Genomic DNA, 13,155 nt, shown 5'->3' with positions numbered 1-13,155 from the left:
GGGGTTTTAATTGTCGTAACCCTGATTAGTAGTGACAAATATTTTGCAGCTGGAGGACTGGGGATTTCTTTATAAGCTTTAGACCCCATGTAAAAAGTTTACTCCTTACATCCACTCTAATCTTGCCTTAAGTTATTCAGCCTATGCATACAGCAGAGTAAAAGAAGCACTGTAGTGTGCTGAGCCTGGAATCATATGCTTTCCAAATCCCCTGCCAGCTTAGATGAAATTTCTCCTGGAAATAAGGCAGGAGTTGTTGAAGTTTTCTTTCAGTGGGGAAAGGAGAGGTAGAATGTGGGGGCAGCCACTGGTTTCATGCTAAAGACGTGCAGAAGGAAAAAAAATTACTTTGGTTCAACCTTTTCAAAGAAACTAGGTGTTCTTTCTGCCAAACTTTCACATTGTAATAATCCGAAACTTCCTTACTCTGTCAGAGATCTCCCCAAGGGAATCCCAGCCAAGCGTTGGATGAGACCCAACACGACCTCTTGGGCCTGAACTTTTTGGCATGTATTGCATCCAACTACAAACTGATTTAGCCTCCTCCAGCTTCTCAGAGCAGCCTTTCGCCTGCCTGGCTCTGGCGCTCAGGCCACGCAAGCCTCAGGGAAGGGTCGCAGGATCGCAGGAAATACAGAGGTGCATCTCTCCTCTGCTGTCTCGAGGCAGACACGGGCCACCCTTGCCTGGTCACCCGGACACCTCTTTTCTGGACGAAGTGGTGACACCGAGGCATGCTGATGCCATCCTGGCCGTGGCTGCCCTCCCAGCAAGCAGGGGCAGGTGGATTCGGAGGGGCAGGCTGGGGGTCCTGGGGAGAGCGCTGCCTGGCTGGGGAGTGAGCTGCTGCGCCGCGCTGCCCCAAAGGAGCTCTTGCGTGTGCTGTGCTTTGGCTTTTATCGGTCAGCTAGCACAAAGCTTTTGTGTCTCCTGCTGGACTTTGTGCCTAAGAAGCCCTGGAGGGCTAAACCAGAGACAGAGGTGGCATGGACCAGCCCCTCAGTTGGTGTAAATCAGCAGCAGCTCTCTGAAAACAACTGTGTCACGTTGATTTACCTCAGCAAGTGGATCCCACCCAGCATTTCCACCTGTGACACAACAGTTTGCTCCCTTGTTGTGCATCTTAGTAACAGGAAACAGATACCAGTTTTCCTAATGAAATGCAGGTTTTTCCTGATCCTCTTTTTTTTTTTTTTTTTTAAATGAGGATCCCTAAGATGGACGACTCCCCAACCGATTGCCTGCATCCCACCCACTTCCAGCTGACAGATGTTCGTATCGCTCAGACCCATTCTGTGAGGCTGACACTTGTCTCTGTGTTGAGTCGCAACAAAATCCTCTACATCAGTATGCCTGTAGCGGGGGGCCGCTTCGGTACCAAAGCTGAACATTACACACACTTACACCCCAGCGCTCCTGCTTGCGGCCAAAAATTTCACAGCATTAATCCCTGCATGTGATTCCAGGGATCCTTTTGCCATCTGTCTTATCACAGAGGTGGATACGACAGCCGAGCAGACAACATCGCTGCCTGCTTCTCGCAGTCTTAAAACAGAGCTTCTCGCACCCATCTGTTTGCGTGTCCCCGGGTGCGAGGCTGTTTGGCACCTCGCACTTCCCTGACGCAGTTTTCCTCCTGGACAGCCGGGCTCTGCGCTGGGGACTCATCCCAGCCGGCAGGCGGGAAGTTTGCTGCAGAGTCAGTAAGCAGATCTGGGTCCCCAGGCTAACACTTTCCTGCGAGACGGGAGGAGCTGCAGATGGAGCCCACCGCCATTGCCCACAGAGGGAAACAGTCACCACCAGGAAACCCATGAGGGAGGTTTTGCTCTGTACAAACCACCCATCGGCTCTGTATCCGATCCACCACCTTCTCCAGAGCAGCCTTTCTGTCAGCTGCCCCCTCCCCTCAGCCCGACTCCACACTGGCATTTCCCCTTTCACGCTTTTAACATGCACATGTTGAAATCAGGGTTGGAGGTGGAGCAGCATTTGCTCCTCACTCCCACTGGACTTTGATGCGGGGAGGTGGCGTACCCCCAAGCCACCTGCCCGTGAGAAGATAACAAGAGGAACTGCCTGTTGCAGATTAGTTAGAGTCTGACTGAACAGTCATTACACAAATCCGAGGCTTATTTGGGATTTTTTCCTAAGGAAGTGTCCAAATATAGGTAGAAACTAACATTTTTTTCCTAAAACCAGCCATGTTATTATTCCAGAGTTTAATATCCACATCTTTACTCTCTTCTTCCTATAGACTGGATTCAGGAACTGGTAACTCCTCAGCACTCTTTCTCTGGTATTCCTTAACAGCGGCAAAATGGCAGCCGGGGTTGCAGCCCCCCACGCACTGCCACGTTGCCCTGCAGAAGACTTGGCTACTGCCTGGGGTGGCACTGTGCCAAGCTTCCCAGAAGTGCATGCAATAAGAATAAGAATAAGAATAAGAATAAGAATAAGAATAAGAATAAGAATAGAAGAATTTGATTTATAGTGAAAGAAAGCGTGTGTGCCTCAAATGGCAGCAGTGCTGGTGTATCTGCTGAGCTCCAGGAAGGAGCTGGTCCTTGCTGAGCTGTGCCCTGGGTGCAAGCTCTGTTGTAGAGATGGAAGAGCCACAGAGCCATGACTCTCTCATCCCGGGCAGGACAGTCCAAATGATGACAGTGTTGTCAGCAGCTGACTGCCAGTATACAGAAAGCGGCCAGATTAGGCCGTGTGTGTTTGTGCAGCCAAGAAAATTATTTGGTAAAAGGCTCACATCTGAGTAACGAAATGACGCTTCTGTAGGGAACTGTTACATCCTCCTGCTACAGCCCTAAATGGAAGAGATTAGAAATCCAAGGGAAGGGGGAGGCGTGTTTCTTTTTTCCTAGAGTGCTAACTTGTTAAACAAGGCTTATTTCAGATGACCTGCTAAATTTTACATTTCTGTCTACATTCTGCACATATTCATTTTCACCGTATAATCTGTTTCTCTTGCTCTTTGTGTGGATCCTTCCTTCAAACAGCAATTAGTAAGACTTTCTATTGCAAAGAAAATCTTGGCTAAATATAGTAATGTAGAGGAGGTTGTTTAAGATCTGCTAGGTATTCCACAGCTCTCTGGTATTCCCTGGATGTTTATTTCAACCAAGACCTTTTTTTCTCTTAAGAAAAACATAATTTTTCAAGAGGAAAGCTAACCAAAGAAACACAGCAACCGCTGCAATATCCGAAACAATCTTTCACTGTTGGATCAGTAATTGCAAAGGCATCAGTACCCCTTATGGGGATATACACTTCCTACTGTGTACAAAAGGAGAAGACCGACCTTAAGTCCTCCTTTGCTTTGGGTGAAAGCAGGGGTTGCCTGGCCTAAGCCAGTGAAGGGATTCAGACATGCAGGTGACCCCCATAGTCCTTGGTCCCAGCAGTCAGCGGGAAAGTTGATGTGGATGCCAGCAGAGCGCGAGGAAGGCTGCCATGGCCACGTGCCTGCGTGGTGGCTTGGAGGAGAGCATGGGGAAGGCAGGAAGGCCAGTCAGGAGTGGGACGAGCAGCAGCCGAGGAGACGAGAGACTGAGGAGCGGGCAAAGTGGGGTGGCAGCAGGGCAGGGACAGGCTAAGCTATTTCTGAAACCATTTTTTTCCTAGATCTGTTTCCAATGGGTGATGTGCAGGTGATACTGAATCACAGGCTGTAGGAAGGGCATCCCAGCTTTCATGGCAGCCTTGGTTTTGCAGCCCTGCAGGTGAGCGTAGGACAAGGCTTTGCTCTGACTAGTTCCCATGTAACAGAGAAAGGAAATGTCTTCATGAGATGGTGTCCCAGGGCATCGTTGACCACCTTGAGTGATAGCCACCTGAACATCACTGGCCACAACCCCTCCTTGCCAAACCACCTGCCTGGGGCAAAACCGCAGGCACCCGAAATGCTGGGGGCACCCTCACCCCCATCATCTGCCTCCCCGTCGGCAGGGCCAGGGTGGGCAGTCCCGTGCCCCGCTCTGGGGGAAGGCTGCTTCACTTCACTCGCAGCCAAACCCTCCATCTCACAGTATCACTCACGCCTCTGGGTCTCTTCTGTCTGTCTGTCCCTCCCTCCAGGGAAAGTCTCTGACGAGCAAGCGCCTCACGGGCCTGATGCAGTCCTCCTGATGGCGTCAGCTGGCCGCCCTGCAGGAGGGACACCCGGGACTGCCGCCGGCAATGGAGAGTTTCGGGCAGAGCGGGTCCCTGCGGGGGAGAGAGCCTGAGCCAGCGCAAGCGGGGAGCCACGCACCGGGGGAGCTCCTGTCTTCACAGTTTACATCGACACTTTCCTACCTGTACAGCTTTGTACAGACACCAAGCTCTGTGCAGGTACTTTGTTTCCTACCAGGGTTTGGAGGAGCACACGTCACCGTACGCAGAAGGTCGACAAGGCAAGGGCTTGCTGTCTTGTTATTTAAGGAAACAGACCCAACCGCAACTTAGAGAAAGAAGAGCTGAGAGATTGATATTTTTCCTTCATCTCTTCTCTCCCTGGCACAAACACGGCTGTAATAGGCACCACTGCAATCCCACTTGCTCCCTTTCTTGTGGTTGTCTGGATCCAATAAAACATCTGCTGGAAGCCGCTTCTTCTCACAAAATCTCAAATGCATTTCTCCTGCAGATTCATTGACTTTAGCTTTATTTTTCTTTCCTATGTCTCGCCTTTGAAGCAATGAAAAAAAAAGGCACTATTTAAGTTCATCACTCACTGTCCTCCCAATAGCATGTAGCATGTCCAGAGATGATGGCCAGATCCTCAGCCAAAGTCAGGAGACCATGAGTGGTTTTCATCACCTGAGGATCTGCCCCATTGAGTCAGACTCTGATCTTGGTGCAAATCCTCCGATGTCAGCGGAATCACTCTGCATGTGCGTGTAGTGCAAATGTGATCAGACTCTGCCTGATGCTCAAAAAGTCATGTTTTAGATGTGTAATGCACACACAAACACACACATGCAGTATTTAAATGAGTTGTTTTATATTGTATTTGATTTTCTATTTATTTAAGGTTTTGCATACTTAATGATGGATGTTCAAGCTTTACTCCAAGTAGGTGGAATTGAACCACTTAGAGGAGACTCCAGCTCCAGTCGCAGAGGGACAAAACCTGCTCACATGTATACAGGGAAAGGCAACACTGATGTGGGCAGGTGTCAAAATTCAGTCTACAGAGAGGAGGGAATTGATGGAGATGGTACTGGTGGAAGCAGGGTGTGAATGGGCAGGGCGCTGGGTGCCAGGGAACCTTTCCTGAACAGCAGCACGCCCAGCTGTGATAAAAAGCTCAGATAACTCACCCTGCTGAGAAGCACCGTGGTAAGAGTGAAATTGTACCACTTGCGGAAATTAGCTTCCACTGAAACTCATCTGACCCACAGTCCATGAATACAACTGCAAGAGATGACCGAGTAGTTTGTTGCGAACTGTTGGGAGTATAGAGGTTAGGATGAGGACAGAACTGAAGTGACTTTAATTAAAAAACCCACGTATACTAGCTGCAGATAGGAAACTGGACTGCATTGACGTACAGTATATTGCCTATATATGAAAATTTCAAGACTCAGTTGACTTAGTGCCACAAAACTTCCTGTATTTTGCAAGCAGTTCAGATCTGAAGCATATGTGAAAACAGACATTCCTTGATCTTCACTCATGCCAAGGCAAATTGGCTTTTTGTGCAGGTGGTAGAAATTGCTATATGGCTACAAGTCTGCATTCCTACCTAGGCAAAACCATCTAGCTAAGTAGACAGCTGGCTATCGACAATATTCACTTCTGAGGCAAATATTATTCTAATATCTAAGGCCTATGTATGCAGAAAATCAGTCCAGCATAGTTTCTGTCAGAAAAAGCACCTTCCTCTTTACCCATGACATTTCTTATTTTGGTACATCTTTTTTTTTTTTTTTCCCAGAAAACTCCTATTATCGATTTTACCTAAGGTCCGTAGGAACCTCTACACCTGCATGAATGTACAGTAGAATATTGAGTATGATATTTGTTCTTTACACACATCTATTCCCATAAACAGCCTACTGTCTGATGCTTTCAGACCAAATTTGTTCTCCACATACATGACACACAAGCAAGTTCCAGGACTGCAGAACCATCATGGATGTGCCTGTACATTCATGTGGTGTCCTGCCTCTGAAGGGAACATTTGGTCCCCTACAAATTGTCACTTACGTGTCTTGCGGGACCCATTTGTCCTCTGTTGCCCATCCAGCCAAAGGGTCCCCTCAGGCAATAGCAGGTCTTCACGTAACAGGCCCGGTTGTCCATTCCTGCACATTCATACATGTTCCCTTACGTTGTCCCTAGGAAAATGCAAAGGCTGACTCTTCTCAGAGCTTTGTTGATGGTGTTTTTATCTGTGTCAAACCCACCATTGCCACGCATCACTGGAGGTCTGTAAACCAACAGCTGCTCACACCCCAAGCTACTCTACTACCAGTGCTGCCCAGCTTCTAGGCTGAGGCATTTCCCACAGCAGGTCTGTCTTGTGAACCCCCAAACTGGTCTGCAGAGCATTCCTGAGCATGAAACTCTGGTGTGTAGCAAGGAGCAGAGACAGCAAAGTTTTGCCAGGGGGTCTCTGCTTTGCAGTGAGTTCCTGACACTGGACAGGTCTTCTCCCATGGGAAGGATGGGGTAGCTCCATGGAGGTACTCCTCAGTGTCCTGCAGCATGGGGGCACACATGGGCAGGACTGGAGGATGCTGGCAGGTGCACAGGACAGGTGAAATTTGGGTTAAGGTCTGTGCAGTGAGCGGCAATGCCAGACTTTAACTTGGAGATGTGCCGCTGCCCCATGAGCAAAGCGCCCTGCTCTGTCTTCCCTGCTCCGTTCCTGCAGGATGGTCGTGTTGGCTGCCCGTAGTGTTTTGCCTGTGGGGAATATGCTGTGTTTGAACCATTGAGTGCATGGAGGGGACTCTTACAGACACGGAGAGCATACATATGGGCATACATCAAGGGGCCTGGATGCTGAACAGCTTGCCATTTAAATGCACACTCGTGCAAGCTAATCTGCTCAGTAATGGCTAGCTGAGCGGACAGAGCTGCATATTCTCTGGAGAGAAGAAAGCTCTGCTCCTCATTTCCTAACTAAATTTCTCTAAAACAAACATGAGAGTAGACAAGGCCTCCTCCTGGGAACACGTATGAGCGGCTCTTCACGTGTCTTTTACTTCACATATGATGATGCTAACGAAACTACTTCCACATGAACTGCATTCTTGAATTATTGCTTTTTAATGGCATTGCTTATACCAAGTGATGCTACTCTTGTACACTCACCAGTATCCCAATGAGTGTTGCAAGCAGTAATCCGCTGCTTTATAAGCGTCCCATGTCTTCCAACTACCTCATCGTCCTGAAGATGAGTTAGGAAATTAGCTTTCCACCTCTATTTATGTTCTAAATGGCATTGTTTCAAGGAAAGACAGTCTGAAAGGCTTTTACAATGTCCATGCTGTACAAGCTAGCTACAAAGCTTCCCATACTTACAGGAATATGTCTGTGAAACATGGCTGTACACTGTTATTTGGATAATAGAGTATTCAGAGCATTCATGGCTATTGTGGCAAAACGGCTCCAGGACAAACACTAGGAAGGTTGGACTAGCCTGTGCAGACAGCGTTTGGCTAAAGCAAATGGATTAATGTACTCTCAGTATAACTCAGCGCTAAGATCCCATAGAGTACTGTAATAAAATGGTAGCAGGGCAGCCATAAAAAGTGGCAGTAAGCTGACATAATAATACCAGGATAAATGTAGCAATAAGGTAACACAGGCCACTGCAGTAAAGTAGCATTTTGATAATGCAGCAATAAGACACAACAGGATGCTGCAGTAAATTAGTTTGGGGACTAAGGCAGTAGTAACGGTGTGTGCGGACAAACGGTGGTACATTTGTACTGGGTACTGCAGCAATAAAGAAAACAGACAGTGTCCTAGTAATAAGTTACTACAGTAACAACAACACGATGCACTGTAAAGTTACATCAGGGTGCTTCCATGCTGCAGTCAAATCCTACAAGAGGTGGTAGTGAGACAATGAAGACAAAATATGGCCCATTTCGGACTGCAAAAACGAGTCAGTTTTCTCCACAGTAACCCAAACTCTGGAATCATCTCAGCAATACCAATCATATCACTCACTGCTTTCAAGGAAGCTGAGGCAAGAGTGTTCCCCCATCCAGTCCATTATTTTGGTCTGAAAATACAAAATTGACTCATTGTCTCTTCAGCCAAATTGTTACAGACTGTGGTGAAGTTCTTTGGTTAGTCCTTACTCAGGTGAAACCCCAGTGATTTCAGTGTGTCCTTTGCCTTGGGAAGGATTTGGCTCTGTCATCTTCTGGCATGGGTGATGCTTTTAGCCTACAATTATTTCTGGTTTGGGGTGGGGGAAGGGGAACCCAGGTACAGAACATCTGACTGTACTGGTCTGTTTCCTGAAATGCACAAATAAATTGAGCATCCTGGAAAAGTCAAAGCAATAAGGACCAAATCTGTTTTGTCTGTCATGCATGCATGCACACGTGAATAATCCTCCTGGAATCAGTGCGAGTCCTGGATGCATCCATGGGCAGGGCTTGGCCTAACCCTGTTCTCAGTGTCTCCAACCGAGTGACAGAAGCAGTGTGTCTTCTCAGGTTTTATTTTTTTATATTATCTCCTTTCCTGCTTTTCCATATTTTTTTTTCTAATTTAACCTCACCTTTGTATGAAATGTCCTTAGAAAAAAGTCAGTTTGCCATAAAACAATATGCAGCGTGGTAGGCAAAGACTAGGTGTGTCCATTTGCTGCCTTTGTACCCTTCAATGAAGGGCAAAGCATTCTGGAAAATAACCAGGAACCACTGTTATACTCAATGATCATCAGGCCTAAGGGTTTAGTCAAAGCATCTATGTCAACAGCGAGGCCTGAATGGAGTGTGTGTGCTAGATAACAAGATGGTCTCCTGGGAAAAGGATGTAAATAGGGCACCACTGCAGACTCCTGACTAGCAGGAGCAGCTCACAGCTGGCGCTGGCTCCTTCAGCCAGCCCCAATAGATACGAATTTTCTGCCACATCTTTCTGACCCTTTACACAACAGCTTTGCTGTCCCTTTATGTGGCTTCCTCTGTTTCTAGCTGACTGTGCTGCGTTCAAGTTTTGAGCAGCGTTCTGATATGCCTTGGCTTGGCTCTTGCCTTAAACTCCTTGGCTTGCTCTTATTGTGGTTTAATGATTAAGCAGGATTATTAAAGTAGAGCTCACAGTAGGGTAAGATAGGCTAGGTTATCATGATTTCGTCGTTTAAGCTGTGAGCAATTTTGCAGCTTCTCAACACTGTTTATAACCTGAGACGGAGAACAAGCGAGGCGGCTGCTCAGCAGAACAGTGAGCTGATGAACAATACGCTATCTTCATGCCCATACGTACTTTGAACTTACTGGTGAGGAGAAATGCTTTGTAGTGAGAAAAGTAATCTCACGGCAGGAGAGAGTCAGACCTGATCAACTTTTTCATGTGATACAGATTTTGCTTTGCCAGCCCCTAGCATCTGCAAAGCTCGCAGCTAAGAGCCAGCAACCTCCTAATCCTGCTGCTAAGCATTTGGAAACAAGCTTTTCAAAAGGCTGGCTTTACACAGCAATGCTATTACTTGAAGCCTTTTAATGTGAATTTATGGCTATTGCCACAAGTGTCAGTGTGGTTGCCCTCTCGCATTTGCAATAGGAAACTGCGGATTCACCCCACACAGAGGGTGGATGTTAGTGGGCAGAATTTAGGGAGCAATTTGCAGGCTTGGGGCTCAAATGAGTTTCGCCTGAAGAAGTCTAATGCTGTTTGAGATGGTCAAAAGTGCCCAGGTCATCCACATGGGGCTGACAGCAATGACACTGGATTTACCACTGTGTTCCTGCGTGGGGGCCCAGAAGATACCCTGAAACATCTCATGTAGCAGAGGACAATGCTCTGTGGGCAGTGGCATTGATTCTTGAATATTGCTATCTGGCAGCAGAGACACTAAACTGAGCTTCTCTCTCTCATCTGTGGGGACTTAAACCATGCTATACTTTCCATAAATAGTAGGTGACAGTTAGCCCTGAGCAGCAGCTTCTATGGGTGGACTAGGAAGTCTTTGTCTGGACTTGAGTGATCAGTCCCTTGTAGATCCTCGTCAAGATTTCTCATGTCCATCCACATGCAGGTTATTCCCACATGCCACGTATAGCTTCACAGCCCAGCACCGTGGGTGTCTGATTCTTAGAATTCAGCATGAGCCCGATGCCATGTAGATTAAGGCACACCAGATAAAAAAAAAAAAATAATTCAAACGATGCTTTATACAAGTATACAAGACATCATTTCCCCTAAAAGCATCTGGGGATTCTGAAATGCCACACTCTGCTCTTCAGAGGTCATTTGGGGCCAAACACAGAAAAATGAAGCACTGTGAGATTTTCCTCTACAAGGAAATAAATCTGAAGGGCCTCCTACCTCCATGCTGTGATTGAAAGCATCCAGACCAGGGCAGCAAGCTCTGCTTGTGGGGACATGTCCAACATCAGAGCCTGACGGACTCTCTCCAGGGCCACGTCCCCATGCTGGCAGAGGACAAGCCCTGGGGTGGAGGGGAGTCCCGTAAGGGTGACGGGGGGCTGTGGTGGCCATCGCACAAGAAGCATGAAGGTGGGTGGAGGTGAGCTCCCAGCAGGCAGATGGGGTCGGTGAAGCCTTGCTGCAGGGGGACATGAAGCATCGTTCCCTGGTGCCGCCCCACAGTGCTGGGGCAGGGGAGATGGGAAGAAACGACCCCTCGCGTGAACTCGCTGTGGCCCACCCTGCTGGCACAGTGCGAATGCGTCACTGCCACTGAGTGTTTTTGGCCTCACGCGGGCATGGAGGCCGCTGGGGATTTCGGCTTCGGACAGCGGTGGGCAGGGCCAGCAGCCAGCTGGCCGGGACCAGGGCGCAGCTGGGCCCACTGTGGGGAGCTCCCGGGCGCCGCTGCCGGGGCTGCGGTTAGAAGGGAGCTTTTGCAAACACCGAAAACAAAGGCTTTGCTGCCAGCTTGAAAGCTCTGTCAAATGCTGAGGGGAGTGTGTGTCTGTGTGTGTGTTGGGGGGGGGGGGTGGTTGTTGAAGCCACCTGGTTCCCCTCAGCCCACGTCCGTGCTGCTTGTCAGCTACGCTCCCGTCTGTGACCTGCGTCCCTTCCCCTGGCACCACCGCCATGCCAAGGGCTCTGCTCCCCCCAGACAAGCTGGGAAGCGGAGCTGGGTGAGCGGCCTCGCCAGAGAGCAAGGCCACAGCTCTTGGGTTTGAAAGGTCCCAGGGCTGAGAGGTGTCTGCAGCCCAAGCGCTCCCCTTCAGCGACATCAGCCCGTGCACAGGAAGCTGCAGATCTACAAGGTGCGACTGCCGGCAACCCTGCTCCGAGGGCTGCGCTTCATCCCAGTCCCGCCTGTGACCCCCCCACTCTGCCCAGCCATGGCAGCTCGGGACCGCTAGGCTGGAGGGAGTTATTCGCTTTTGTCCTTCAGAGCATCTCCGTTTTCTCTGTGCCATTTGTCCCTGCAAAATTCGTAACCTTTGCTGGTTCTGAAGCAACAGACCAATACAGGTTGGGGAAACCGACACCTTCACCACCTAAGGCCCCCTGATTAGCACACATGGGAGTCCATCTTTAGTACCTTGGGAATCAGACCGAGATAGTTGCCATGTGCAGTCCTTTGTCTTGCTTAATCGCTTTGTTTATTTACCTTGGAGCCATCCTGCTGCTCTGCTCATCAGTACTCCTCCGTGTGTCGTGTGTCGCATTGCCAGCGCACCGCATCACCACTGTTACACCCCATCTTCCCAGCGTCCCGTTGCTTCCGCATCTGTGGTTCTCCGCTGCCTCCCCTCCTCTTCACTTTTGTTTTCTCTGACCCCCTCTCAGAGGGGCTGGTCTGTGCAGCTCATGAAGGGGTTGTCAAACTGACACTTCCCTGCTCAGGCTGGCTGAAGAATCAGCCTCTTCACTAAAAGAAAGGCATCTCAAGGGCTGCCACATGCAAGGCTACTGAGTGCTATATCTGCTCCGCAATCACAAAACCAGGGGGAGGGGGATGCACACATGGGTTTGGACTCGCAACTCTTGGAATGTCAGCCCCACAGCACAATGTGGCCCGTGCACAGGACCGGCACTTCCTGAGCTCAGGCAGTGGCAGCACCGTGGCAAGAGTAAATATGCCGCATTTGCCTGCACACCCTGTTCAGGAGCACTTGGCCGTTCTGTCACCTCCAGGACAGCTGAAATTGCTGACACCATTTTATGTGTGTGCCTGTCAGTGCAGATGCATATTTGTTTATACAGACAGCAGCAGGGAAGGCCTCAAGTCCTCCCCTCAGTTGATGGCTGATACCAGATGTTAGATCCTCCGTGCTAGGGCACAGACAGATTTTGGGCACGGTCTGGCCAATTCAAGCAAACTAGAGCTTTCCGCAGTCTAGAAAAAGTTTGTCTTGCCAGTACGAGAAAGGACCCTGAGCCAGCCCTGCTCATACACATATGCACATCCAACACATGGGAAAACCCCATCTTTCTGTGCTCAGTGTGTCGGATCATCTGCTGTGGGCCACCTGCAAATGCAAGCCTTATCGTGGAGCCAAACTCCTGAGCTTCTGCGTGTCATGCCCTACCCAAAATGCCCGTCTTCCTGTAACGATCTGCCTCAGAACACAGAGATGTTCTGCCGTGATGCCGAACTCTTCTGCTGTGCCCTGCCACTCCCTCTGCAAAACAGCCCTCACAGCCAAAGCCGGGCAGAGCTTAGCTGCCTTCTGCCATCCTTTAATTAGAGAGATGTCAGAGCCTCATGGAAAGCAGCACAGCAAGCCACGGGCTTCTAAAATGTGGATATAATGGCAAGAGCAGTGCTAAGAGCTTCCTGCACCAAATAGGAAACGAAATTGGTTGTGTGGCCTTTCTCTTTCTCACCCTAGGTATTATTGACCTAATGAATATGGCGGCAATATTGCATCACTGTAACAGTAGTTTGGGTATCACCTTTTGACTCATCTGCCAGGGCTTCAAGGTCTCTAATGGGTCACAGGAATGATATGCCCTGGCTGCAGGTGAAGGGACCCAGATCAG

At 49.2% G+C, this 13,155-nt stretch overlaps 1 protein-coding gene across 5 annotated transcripts in view; it reads left to right on the top strand.

Annotated features, from left to right (window-relative positions):
* Window positions 1–4,140, top strand: part of RGS6 (regulator of G protein signaling 6) — a gene marked incomplete at both ends in the record, with an annotated part of 285,460 nt that extends 281,320 nt beyond the window's left edge. For all 5 annotated transcript variants that reach the window (XM_082485571.1, XM_082485570.1, XM_082485574.1 and 2 more), the window contains one exon: window positions 4,090–4,140. In XM_082485571.1, coding sequence (XP_082341697.1) covers window positions 4,090–4,140 — 51 coding nt within the window. The remainder of the gene's footprint in view (window positions 1–4,089) is intronic.
* Window positions 4,141–13,155: the final 9,015 nt, after the last annotated feature.

Source organism: Vanellus vanellus, assembly GCF_965231255.1.
Source record: "Vanellus vanellus genome assembly, chromosome: 6".
NCBI lineage: Eukaryota > Metazoa > Chordata > Aves > Charadriiformes > Charadriidae > Vanellus > Vanellus vanellus.
This window is presented reverse-complemented; position numbering and strand designations above follow the sequence as displayed.